Source organism: Notamacropus eugenii, chromosome 5, assembly GCF_028372415.1.
Source record: "Notamacropus eugenii isolate mMacEug1 chromosome 5, mMacEug1.pri_v2, whole genome shotgun sequence".
Taxonomy (NCBI): domain Eukaryota; kingdom Metazoa; phylum Chordata; class Mammalia; order Diprotodontia; family Macropodidae; genus Notamacropus; species Notamacropus eugenii.
This window is the reverse complement of record NC_092876.1, coordinates 424,314,422-424,327,970: the sequence shown is the minus strand read 5'-3', so window position 1 is coordinate 424,327,970 and position 13,549 is coordinate 424,314,422. Positions and strand designations below refer to the sequence as shown.

Genomic DNA, 13,549 nt, shown 5'->3' with positions numbered 1-13,549 from the left:
TAAAAAAATACTGGAAAGGTAGGAAGGGTCCAGGTTATGAAGGACTTTAAAAGCCAGGGGATTTTGTATTTGGTCCTAGAGGCAATAAAACTCAAATTTATTGGTGGGTGATATAGACAGATTTATGCCTAGAAAGATTAATTTGATGGTTAAATGGAAGATAGATAACAGTGTGGAGAGATTTGAGGCAGGAATACTACTTCAGACTATTTCAGTAGTCCAGGTGTGAGGTGATGATGATTTGCACCAGGATGATAGCAGTGTCAGAGGAGAGAAGGGAGCGTACATGGGGGATGTTTCAAAAGGAGAATGAATAAGAATTCAAAACAGAATGGATATGGAAAGTGAGAAAGAGAGTGAAGAATCAAAGATAATACCTAAGTTGTGAGCCTAGGAGAATGATGCTCCCTCTGGTAGCAATAGTGAACATAGGAAGAGGATACCCTGAGCCTTAAGCTATCACTCCTTGACACAGATTATTGGTAGCCTCTTTTTACTTTGAAATGACTTCCTGGTCTCCTTAGAACATCAAATGGCCCTTCCCTATTTACCAGATGATACTTCTAGAAAGTACTAGGTTTTGGTTGGTGGGTCAGGAAACACTGAATGGTGTATAGGGGGTATAAAAGGGAGTCCTTTCGTCAACTTAGGCCCTGGGAGAGGACGCATGCACTAGACATAACTTATTAGCTATCTTTTTAAGTTGAATTTTGTTTCTCAGTTATCAAATTTTTTTTTGCTGACATCCAGCCAAAAAAAAAAAAAGGAAGAAAAACAAAATCCTTATAATAAATAAGCATAGTCGAATAAAACAAATTCCTACATAGGACATGTCTAAAAATGTGTGTCTCATTTACATTTGTCCATTGCTTCCCTATCAGGAGGTGAGTAGCATTCTATATAAGTATTTTAGAATCATGGTTAATCAATGCACTACTCAGAGTTTTAATTCTTTCAAAATTGTTCATTTTTAAAATGTTGCTGTTATGGTATAAACTGTTCTCCTGGTTCTGTTTACTTCAGTTTGTATCAATTCATATAAATCTTCTGAATTTCCTTGAAACTTTTTTTGTCATTTTACCTTCACATGTCATAATTTGTTCAACCATTCCTCAATAGATGGGCACTCCTTTAGTTTCCATTCTTTGCCACTAAAAAAAAAGAGCTTCTATAAATACTTAGGTAAAAAAAAGACCGCCTCTCCACTTTGATCTCTTTGGGGGTATATGCCTAATAGTGGTTTAATTTGTTTTAAATGATATGTAAAGTATATTAACTTGGAGGTGGGGGGAAGAGACACATTTTCAGATTGCTTTCTAAAATGGTTAAACCAAGAAACAGCTATATCAATAATCAATGGAAATAGTGTAGAGTTGCCTAGTGATACTTGGTCTCCCATCAACTAGAATTGAGAGTATGCCCATCAACTGGGGAATGTCTGAACAAGTTTGGGTGAGAGAAATGACTATGAATAACCAATTGAGGAGATCTAGAGTTGCCCCCTTTTCCTAAAGTTCTGATTTTTAAAGTTCAGTCTCTTGAAGGACATTACTGAAAATGAGATTGGATTAATTTTCTTTTTTTAATTATTTTATTTCTTTTTCAGTTTTCTACAGTCACTTTCATATATCTTAGATTTTTTTTCTCTTCCTTCCCCTTCCTTTGTCTTCCCTCCACACTCACTCTCCAAGACAGTGCAATCTTATGCACATACATTCTACACATACATTCTTATTAAATACATTTTCATCTTAATCATGTTGCATAGAAGAATTAAAATAAATGAGAGAAACCATAAAACAAAACAAAACATAACACAAGAGAAAATGGTCTGCTTCATTTTGCAATCCAATTCTATAATTCTTTCTCTGGATGTGGAAGGTGTTTTGCTTCAAGAATGCCCTGGGAATTTTTTAGGTCCTTGCCTTCCTGTGAAGGACTAAATCTACCAGAAAAATTCCTCACACACTGTGATTGTTGCTGTGTGCAAAGTTCTCCTGGTTCTGCTCTTTTCACTCAGCATCAATTCATATAAGTCCTTCCAGGCCTCTCTGAAGTCTTCCTGTTCATCATTTCTTATAGCACAATAGTATTCCATTACATTCATATACCACAACTTGTTCAGCCATTCCCCAATTGATGGACATCCCCTTGATTTCCAGTTTTGGGCCATCACAAAGAGAGTTACTTGGACTAACTTTCTTGTTCAGATCCCACCCAGTTGGAGAAGCTATTGTACTCTGCTTAGGTCTGGGTGGGGATAAATTCTTTGAATAGATTGCTCAAGACTAGGGATAACTTAAGAAGTAAATGACACAAAGTTCAGGTCCAGCCGCTATTGCAATATTCATTTTCCCATTAATTGTTAACCAATCAGAGTTGATTGCCACCCTCAGGAACACCCTTCTTTCAGTAGGTATATGTCCAGAGGGCACCCCTCCCCCCATGATTGTCCGTAGTCAAAGAGATACCAAATGACTATCCTTTTATTGAAATGCTGACATTACTAATAAAATGATGAAATTATGGAGAAATTTGTCTTGCTAAACCTTTTTAAATCCCACATGTGGTATATGATTGTAATGGAATATTATTGTGCTATTAAAAATGATAAGCAGGATCATTTCAGAACAACCTGGACTTGCATGAACTGATGCAAAGTGAAGTGAGCAGATCCAGGAAAACAGCTTACACAGTAACAACAATGCTGTATGATGATCAGCTGTGAATGACAGCTATTCTCAGCAATACAATGACCCAAGCCAGTTCCAAAAGACTCATGATGAAAAGTGCTATCCATATCTAGAGAAAGAATTGATGGAATCTAAAGGCAGATTGATACTATTTTTCACTTTTTTAAAAATTTTTCTCTTTGTTTTCTTTCACAATATGATTGATATGGAAATGGGAACCAGATGGCTCAGGAGGATAAAGTGAGGCTGGTGATCTTGCGCAGCCCTCCTTCACTCAAAACAAAGTCAAGTGCAAGTTATGTCATCATCTCTGATGGCATTGTCTTCTTCAAACACCACAACACTATGGAGATATGTTTTGCATGATTGCACATGTATAGCCTATATCAAACTAATTACTATTTCAGGGAGGGAGAGACAGGGAAGAGAGAGAGAGAATTTAGAACTGTTAATTTAAAAAATGAATGTTAAATATTTTCTTTACGTGTAACTGGGAAAAATAAAATATTATTTTAAAAAGACTTTCCCCTAGTTAACTGATTTTCTTCTAATTTTAGCTGTATTGGATTTGTTTATGAAAAACTTCTTAGTTTTATATAATCAAAATTTACCATTTCATCTTCTGTGATTCTTTGTATCCCTTGTTTGGGCACAAATGCTCTTATCCTTAGATCTGAAAGGTAATTTCTTCCTTGTTCCTCTAATTTATTTCTGACCACGACCTTTTTATATCTAGATTATGTGTCCATTTGGGACTTATCTTGACATATAATATAAAGTATTGGTCTAAACCTAATTTATTCCATAGTGTTTTCCAGTTTTCTCAGTAATTTTTGTCCAAAAGTGGGCTTACTCTGGTTCTTATTTTAATATCTTAGGCCTTTGAACCTGTTAGCTATCTTGATACAGAAAGTCAAAACTTAATGGAGACCAATGATGCCATCAAAGGTATGGTCATTTATGTTGTAGACATGGTACTATTTCTGGCAATCATGACTTTTATGAACTACATTGGATACTCCTCCTGGCTATTTAAAGAAGATTATATTGTTTTTATGGTTTTTTAAAAAATAATTTTCATTAAGCTCCTCCTATAGTTGAAAAGTGGCTTTAAAATTATTTTAGTGGTGGAAAGTTCCATTGAAAAATTTGGGGTCTTTGCCATTAAAAAGTGGGATCTGGTAGGAGGTGTATTTGTTTTGCACCACAGTAGCTACACAATAACTTTGCTGTTGCTTCTTTCAGTGGCCACAATGAGGATGAGAACGGTGGGTGGGGCACTGGGGCCATCACTGGAGAGAAATGCCTCACAGGGCAGAACCAGGAGCAATAACCAGTAGTCAAGAGATCAATTTAGTTTGAATGGCAGGAGATGGAAAAGTCCTAACAGTTAGAGTTTTACAAAAATAGAATTAGATGGCAGCTGAAATCTCTCCTAACTTTCAAAGATTCTGGATTCTGCAAGGCAAAGTTTAAATAGTTGGGGTATCATCTCAGCATTGTTTTGAAAAACACACATATTGGCCTAAGTAGGCTTTTGTTTGTGGAATCCTTTCTTTAAAACCAACCCAGGGCCCCAGGAGGGAATGCCTGACGTAGGCTCTAGTGCCAAAGGTTAGCCTAGGTGACTGAGCTCCGCCCAAGGACGAGGGGATGAAGTTTGTGTTGGGGGGAAGGGCAGGCAGGTACTTCAAGGGTTTGCGAAGTCACAAGGTAGTGAAAGTCATTCAAGTTCCATTGGTGACCAAGAGAATACTCTAATTTTCAGGTTGGTAAACAGACTTTAATTTAAGGGAAGACTAAGGCAGCGAAGGGACCATTAAATTTTTGAGACAGAGCTCAAGGTCTTGGGAAAGAGAGGATTTAACTCTGAACGTCATGAATGCAGCTGGTAATAAGCACTAATCCATCTTAACCAGAACCATAGGTCCCAGAAGTCCAAGGCTAGGGAGGCAAGAAAAGGATTATAACAAAGGAGTCTACCCCTTGGACTAGAGCTCAAAGGCTTGCGGAATCTCCATCAGCTTTATTTTTTCTTTTCCTCAAGCTAAAGACAATAATTTCATGAGACATGACAGAGGCTGCTGAACCTGCGGTAAGAGAACTAGCCCCCAAGGAGAATGCAGAACCCCTAGGAATCGTAGAACTGGGGCCTGCTACTGGGGCCAAAGAGGAGGAGCAGGAGACACAGGTGAAGTTCAGAGAGGAAAAGCAGTCTTCTGTAGAAGATGCTACTGGAGATGGGGAGGGAGCAGCTGCCCCAGTCGAGACTCCCAAGGAGGTAAGGGAGGAAGCAGGAGCATCAATTGGCCAAGTAGACCAGAGGGAAGCAGAAGAGAGTAAAACCCTGAAGCCAAGTGACTGCGAGGAGGATACACAGAAAAAACACGAGGACAAAATAAGGGAATCCCCCGGGAACGTGGAGGAGGAAAAAGAACAGCAGACAGAGGGAAAAGAAGAGAGGAGTGAGGTCCTGGACGATAGAGGAGTACAGGCGATCAGCCAGGAAAGGAGATGCGAGCTGGAGGCCAGCGGCAGCTCTGAGCGCCAACGGCAAGAGGAGAGCCAGGTAGCAGCCAAAGGAGCCCAGGACCCGGGAGACCGGGAGCCAGAGGCACAGGTAGGGGCGGAGCACCGCGTTGGGGGGGAAACAGCGGTGGTAACGGCAGCAGCAGGAGCAGCTTCCCAGGAAGCGGTCCAGGAAGGCGTGAAACTGTTACAGCCTGAGGGAGAGCTAGCACAGCCTGGAGCGGGGATGGACGGAGAGGACCTCGAAAGGGAGGGGGCAAAAGGACTAGAAGACCGAAATTCCGAAAATGGCGAGAGCTACGGAGGAGAAGAAAACAGCCCGGTACACCAAATGGAGCCTGTAGGTACGACGGCCAGCGAGCAGGGGGAGGAGGTGGAGGAGCAGAGCCTTGAGAGCCCTGACCCCGGCAGTTTGATAGATGACGAGCAGGAAGATGAGACTCCTCAAGGTGCACGTTACCCCGAGAGCATGGAAGTGGAGGCTGTAGAAGGGTTGGCTGAGCAGGAAAGCGGAGGCCAGGAAGGTGTAAAGGATTCCGTCGCTGGAGGAGATCCTAGCGAAGCAGTGCAGGAGGAATGTGCCAGCCTAGGTGCCAAGAGGGATGTCCAGGAAGAAGCCCTGGAAGAGGGAGGAGAAAATTGTGATAAGGAGAACGCTAACGTAGAAGTCGTGGCCCAGGGCGAGGAGGAAAACTGTGATGGGAGCCCACAGAAGGAGGAGGAAAATGAGGAGTCTGCTCTAGAGAGAAACTTAGAGGCAGCGCTGAGCAACCACCTGTCCGAGACTATCTCTGAAGGTGCCGGTGCTGAAGCCGAGACAAATAAACTAGGGGAAGAGCTGAACGGCGGGAGAGAGGAAGGAGAACCATCTGAGGAGGAGGCTTCAGGAGAGAGTGCCTCAGCTCCCGAGCCGCCCCCAGGGAATGAGCACGACATTTCCCTCTTCGTTAAGGTAAGCCCCGCTTCCCTGCTCTCTGCCTTACATTCCACTCAACCCTTCCCCTCTGTGAGTGTGGACTGCTCACACTGGCGGAGAGGTTGGGCAGGGTGGGCTTCCCTCTTCCTACTCTAAGCTCCTGGATTTCCAGGGAAGAGTCGAAATTAGGGGTAATTTTGAAAGTGCAAACTTTCCACTGTCCTTTGTCCTGAAAATAATGACTGCTATTCGAGCCGACTATTAAAAAAAGTCCTCCTCCCATTTTCCTTCCTTCTCTCCTTTCTCCTCTCCCTACATCTCCGTCCTCCTCCCCCTCCCCACCCCATTTACCTGCAAAGTAGCTACTAACCCGCTGCTGGGGTCAAAGTAGTGCTAAGTAGTTTCTGCCAATAGGATTAAAGATGTGAAAATGTCACTGATAGGGATAATCAGGAAGCAGGTGAAGTGAAAAGTTAATCACAGTACTTCACATTTCAGCGATTGAAGAGATGATCTATGTTTTCAGTCTCCAAAAATTCCATGAAGATGCCATTTCCAGTAGAATAGAGTATTTCCAATGAAAAATGTACTTTTAAAAGATTATGCTACGTGCAGTTAAAGTGCCACACACAGAAAAAGAAATATATATAGTAGTAGTAAGCTATGATGATTAAAAATTCCTTTATTCATATGTTAAAACTTCAAATTCATTTTACCTACTAGGAAATTGCTACATACATTGTTTAGGGTAGTTGTATAAGTTTTATATTTAAATTTGAAGATGTAGGAGTATTAAAAAAACACAATAATCAGTCACCTAACATGGTTTCACATAAAGATCCTTGTTAATAAGTTCTAGATGACAGGAGAGAAGGCTATAAATTGAGAGGAAGAATGTGCTTTATTTTTGCGTCATAATCCTTTAAGAAATTATTGACAGAGTTCTAGAAGTTAGTGAACTCAAATGTAAGCAGATACTTAAAGTAAAAAAAAAAAAGAATGTGAAACTTCTTTACATAATTAAGTTAAAGTAAATCTTGGAATTTTTTGATAGACTGGGAGATGTGGAAGAAAAGGCACTCACCATTTCTTCACTCAAGGGAAACAATCACTTTCCAAAGAGAGATAGCCACTAGCTTGTGTAGGATGTTTTCAAAACGAATCTAAGTATGTATTTTCAAGATTGGTAGGTGGTTGTCTATATCCTCCAATATGTACTAGTCTACAGAGATTAAAAACTTTTATTTTACCATCTTGATGGCTAGATTTAGGAACCTTGTTTAGATAGGTAGACCCAATGTTTGCTCTCCTTTGGCACCTCAGTCATAGACTTAGGTTCTACTTTATTCTTTTTCTTAATTTCTTCTGGTTGATTAAAAAAAAAAAACTTCAACATTTCTCTCCTCCCCTGTGCTTATTTCAAGGTCACCAAATCTCACTTTTACTATGACTTCTCTATAGCATTTGACATTATTTACTCCCCCCTCCTCCCTGATACTCTTCTTTGGCTTCCATGACATTGCCCTTTCCTCATTTCCCCTTGCTCCTACTTTCCTGAGTCTTTTCTTTGTTGGTGTCTCTTTCTACCCCATTTGTTAATATTTCTAAAAGTTCAATCATTACCTCTGTTTTTCTCTTCCTACATTCATCCCCTTCACAAATGGATCCTGCTGTACAGTTTCCACTACTGCTTTTATGCTGTTAACTGTTTTCTATTTCTTTAGCCCTGACCTCTCACTTGTGTTCCACTCCAATGACTTTTCCACCACTTACAATATATTTTATGCAAATGTCCTGACATATCCTCAAAATAAACTTCTTAAAACTATTCTCTTCTTTCTCCCCTCCCCAATTTCCTGTTTCATCTATGACGCTAACCACTATCTTAGGCACTCAATGCAAAACCTCAGAACTATCTTTGTTATAATGCTTTTTTACATATTTTATTCCTTATGAGACCCCTATGAATAGGAAGAACAGGTGTTAATTCCATCTGACAACTGAGTAAATGCAAACAAAAGGTTAAAACTTCCCCATGGCCAAACCGTGAACAGAGCTAAGGCCAGTATTGAGGCCTCTAATTTCTGCCTCCAGCTCTAGATCATTATACTCATTAACTGATTTTTTTTTGGTTGTTGTTTGGTCATTTCAGTCATGCCTGACTCTTCATGACCTCATTTGAGGTTTCTTTGGCAAAGATACTGGAGTGGTTTGGTATTTCCTTCTCCAGCTCATTTTACAGATGAGTTAAATGGCAAAGAGAGTTAAATGGCTTGCCCAGGGTCACAGAGTTTAGGAAGTGTTTGAAGTCAGATTTGAACTCATGTACATGAGTCTTCCCAACTTCAGGCCCAATGTCATAGCTATTACATCACCTAACTTCACCTTCCCCCCTGCCCCCAATTTTTTTTGTCTGGGTGTTAGAAGTGCTGGTTCAATGCCCCCATTTCCATTAAAAAGAACATAATGTGGTAGAGAATATTTCTGACTGATGATTTTTAAAGGGAATTCCAAACCTTTAAAATCCAGACTTATTGTGTTCTCTTGAAACCTGATTGTGTTAACCCACTTATGACCTTCAAAACATTCTTGTGGATTTTTGTCATGTGGAGCTTTAAAATATGCAAGGAGACCTTTTCAAACACTGTTAGGGAATTTTTAGCTGCTCAGCTACCAATGACTTTATTGGATTTGTGGGGATAAAAAAAATCCTGCTTTGAAAAACAATCCCCTTAGGCACTTAATTATCCCTTTTTCTGGGGCAAGAATGTGATAGGGAAGAAAACAAATGATTAGTTTCTCAAGTTTTACTGGGAAGTAGTATAGCTGATTTGTTTGTATAGAAAAATGCAACCTGAAGGGCATTAATAAATGAATAGCTTATTCAAAAATAAAATAAGTGAATTTAAAAATTTTTTTGTTGTTTTTAAAGGAAACAAATCCATAAACACATTTTTAAAGCAGGTTTCTAACTAAAGCAAACTTTGAAGGTCACTCAAAGCTTGTCTCTCATTAAACTATTATACTTTTTCAACCTCCTGAACTATTAATACCATTTAAAACACAATAAAGGTCAAAATCTTGTATCATCTTTCTAATGATGCCAAATTCAAAACAAATAGCCCTTGTTTTAACCTCCATACTGAATTCCTTTTTATATATAACATTTTTTTCTAGGTTTCTTTTTTAGATTCAATGATTTTTGGAATCAGGTTGTTTTGATATCATGATTAAGACTTCCATGGAAGATGCCACAGATGCCCTATATCTTTAGGCAAGCAGAAGTGATGGCCATAAGTAGTTAACAAACAACAACAGTCATAATATATAACAATTCATTTTTCCTTTGAGGCCAAGCAGTGGGTTCATACCTTTTGCTTTCATATGAGAGTTCTTTTTGTCTTTTTTTATTAGCCATCCTATTTATAAGCTTTAATCTCATTCTTGAAGTTCATTTTTTTAATAAATAGCAAATTATTTGGGTCCAAAGGATTCATTCATTCACCCAGTCAAAAGATTTAATGCCTACCGGTTGATCAGTTGTGGAGGAAGCAAGGATGAATAAACCCTCATAGAGCTTACAACATGACAGGGGAGATATGATTGAAACAAATAACTATATTACACAGTACAATGTGAAAATGAAGCCTGACATATAAAAAGGAATGAAGAGATCATATCTGGCTTGGGGAAATAGGAAAGACTTCATGGAAGAGGCACTTTTGAGTTGAGCCTCAGAAGGATGAGTAAGAAGAGTTGAACAGAATTTTAGGGAAAAGGCATTCCAAGCAAGGAATATTGAAAACAAAGGAACAGAAGAGAAGAAGCACAAGTAATTCTAGAGAGAAAAAAAAGTCTAGTTTGGCAATGATCCAAGTAGTGATTTGCTTCTTTGGAACATATGACAATAATTGCCCCAACTTTTTTTTCCCCTAAGCTATATGAGATGAATTTAGTGGCTCTAGTTACTAAAAAAAATACTCCATCTTTGTAGGAACTTAACTCTAGCTAAAGTCTTACTCTGATGCCTTATCATATCACAGAGGTGAGACTGCACTATAAAAGACTGTTCCAATGGAGAGGTTTCTTATCAGACTAGCCATAGTGTGATGATATTTTGTGTGAGTGTGAGTGTGTGTGTGTGAGAGTGTGAGTGTGTGTGTGTGTATGTTTGGCTTCAGCAACTCTGAAGACCATCTATTGTAGTAGTATTGCAGTTTGTATTGAAGGACTGTGCCAAGAACTTAAATACAGATCCTCTAGTATTGAATTGGTAGAAGCTGATGGCTTATTAACTCTTTTACGACATCTTGTTATGAGGAAGTACTCACATTGGGAATGATCTGAGATTCACTTTTATGACACTTTCATGTATTTTTCTCAGTAATTTTTTACTATTTTTTAAAATTCCCTGTGTCACCATTCAAACAGGTAACTGCTTTCTACTTCTCTGAGAAGAATCAAGCCATTTGACTTGATCTTTTTCAACTACCCTCCCCCATTACACTAATTTTTCATCATTATCACCCACCACTTTTATAGTGATTCTGGGCATGTCATTCAGCCTCAGGTACAATGTAAATAAAGACATCTTCAAAAGGTGGACTGTGAGACTCAAGTGAGAAAAGACATGTAAAGTACTTTAAAAACCATAAAATGCTATATAAGTATTATGACGATTGTAATAATTATGTGATTATTGTTATTGGAAAAGAGGTTTTTCATTCAGATACATTGATACAATCATAAAGTCAGTTCCTATTCTTACTCTCATTATAATTGTCATTATTATCCTTAGCCTCAGTTAATTTCCTTATCTATACGCTTAATCTCATTTCAGGATCTAGCACCAACCGTAATACACTCTTTCTCATTCATGTTGTCTTTTCTTCTCTAGTTAGCTACTTCCCATCTGCCTACAAACATGCTCAGATCTCCTCAATCCAAACCTAAAATTTCCCTGATATATTGGTCCATCCTTCTCAACTCCTTCACTGTTAAATTTCTTGGTGAAAATTTATTTATAACCATTGCTTCCACTTTCTTATTACCTTTTCTGTTCTTAACCCTTTGTAATCTGAATTCCATCCCAGTCTTTCTAATGAATGCATTGCTAAAATACAGATAAACTATTTCTTTAATTACCAGCCTAGTAACCTTGTTAAAAAAGGAAATTGAATGAATCCTCTATGACCTGTTTTTGATGATTCTGTCTCCACTGTAGCACTTAAATCCATTCCGTTTCTCAACTTTATTCTTTCATCACTTGAACACACAGGTGCTCGTTACCACTTTATAGTACTATTTTAATACGTTTTTTAAAAAAAAAAACCATACTTTTATTGATGTTGAGTTTTTGTTGCATACAAAACTATAAATCTGTTATGTATAATGCTTTTCTTTTTAAACTATATAACATTATCATGTAAATTTCTTTTTTCCCTCTTTTCTCCCATTTTCCCACCCTGGAGATGGCTACCATTAGACACAAATATGTTTATATGTGTAAAATTATTCTATACACACTTCTGTTTGTCAGTTCTTTCTCTGGATGCAGATAATTCCTTCCTTCACATGTCCTTTGTAGTTAATTGTGGTATTTATAATAGTCAAAATGACTTTTGCTCAAAGTTGTTCTTAAAACAATGTTGTTGTTACTGTATACAGTGTTCTCTTGGTTCTATTTATTTCACTCATCTTTATTTTGGCAAGTCTTTCCATGTTTTTCTAAGATTATCAAGTTCATTTTTTCTTATAGCACAGTAGCATTCCATCACAATCATATAATACTTGGTCAGCCATTCCCCAACTGATGGACATTACCTAACTTTACCCCATATCTCTCCTCCCCATTGAGAGAGACATCCTAAATTTTAAAAAAATAATATTTTTTAAAGAGAAAGAAGAAGAAAAAGCACTAAAACTGATCAGTATCTTTAAAACAATCTAAAAATATATACAGTGTTCTGCACTATGGACCTTCCACTTTTGCAAGTGGAGAGGAGAATGTATCTTCTCATATCTCTTCTTTGTTGCCATGTGGTCTCTGTAATTTTGCGAATGTTTGTTTTTGAATGGTTGTGTCTTTCCATTTATATTTGTGTTTATTGTTTTGTTGGATCTTTTTAATTATTCATTAGATTATGTAAATCTTTCCATGTTTCCCAGAATTTATCATATTTGTCATCTCTTATAGAATAGTAATAATATTCCATTGCATTCATTTACCACACATTATTTAGCCTTTCACCAACTGATAAGTAAATACTTTGCTTGCAGGTCTTTTCTACCACAAAAAGGGTTGCTATAAATATTTTTGTGTATATGGGGTTTTTCTTCTCATAAGTGACATTTTTGGGAATATTTGATGGAATCTGAGTCAAAGGATAGCTACATTTTAATCACTCTATGTGCCTAATTCCAAATTGCTTTCCAAAATAGGTCCACCAACAATGCACTAGTGTGCTTATCCTTCCACAACCCTTAACACTGATTATTCTGATCTTTTGTCCTTCTTTTTTTTTTTTACAATTTACAGTATGTGAGGTAAAACCTCAAATTAAAAAATGTTTCTCTTATTATTAGTGATTTATTAATAACGTGCATTTCTTTAGTGAATTACTTACAGCATTCATATCTTTGACCACTTATCTGTTGGGAAATGGCTTTTGATTCTATCTATCTGGGACAGCTAAGTGGCACAGTGTGCCAAGCCTGGAGTCAGGAAGACTTGTCTTCATGAATTCAAATCCGGCCTTAGATACTTGCTAGCTCTGTGAACCTATCATTTATATCTGTTGTTGTTGATCCATTTTTCAGCTATATCTGACTCAATGACCCCATTTGAGGTCACACAGCTAGTAAGTGTCTGAGACCAGATTTGATTGAGCAATTGGAAGACCCAATTTTAAACTCTATTAATTTTATTTTAGAAGACATTAAACCTGCCAAAGATATAATGGTGATCTGAAAATATTTCAGGTTAGGAATGGGGAAAAAAACCCCAAACTCACCTTAATATGTTTTAGGAGCTATTTATAGGAATGTGTTGACTAGGTAAGCTATTTTTGAAACATAACTCTTTGCTTTCAATTTCTCAACCATAGTAATTGCCCGAGTGGTATAGCTTTTGAACAAACATTGACATTTTGCAGCGCACAATTATTCTAAAAAACAATCACGTCTGTGTGCTTATTGCCACACAGGCTCTCTATGAATAAACCAATTGTAGCTGGGTTCCCTGTTGCTTTTCATTGCAGCAAGAGAAAGCATGTTGTGGCACATTTTTCTGCTGCTGTTTTTTGGTCTCCAGAGGGCTTAGGAAAAAAAAGAGCATTCATTTTTGTAATGTTATATAAATTGTCAGATTTAAAAGAATATAGACAACAATGTATCCAAGGAATATTCATTT

The 13,549-nt window shown here is 37.8% G+C and overlaps 1 protein-coding gene across 1 annotated transcript in view; it reads left to right on the top strand.

Moving 5' to 3' along the window:
* The first annotated feature begins 4,420 nt into the window (after positions 1–4,420).
* The window catches only part of CLIC6 (chloride intracellular channel 6), a 69,192-nt gene continuing 60,063 nt past the window's right edge, over positions 4,421–13,549 (top strand). Inside the window, exon 1 of the mRNA XM_072615026.1 lies at positions 4,421–6,174. Within this exon, the coding sequence (XP_072471127.1) occupies positions 4,765–6,174 (1,410 nt within the window). The 5' untranslated portion in view covers positions 4,421–4,764. The remainder of the gene's footprint in view (positions 6,175–13,549) is intronic.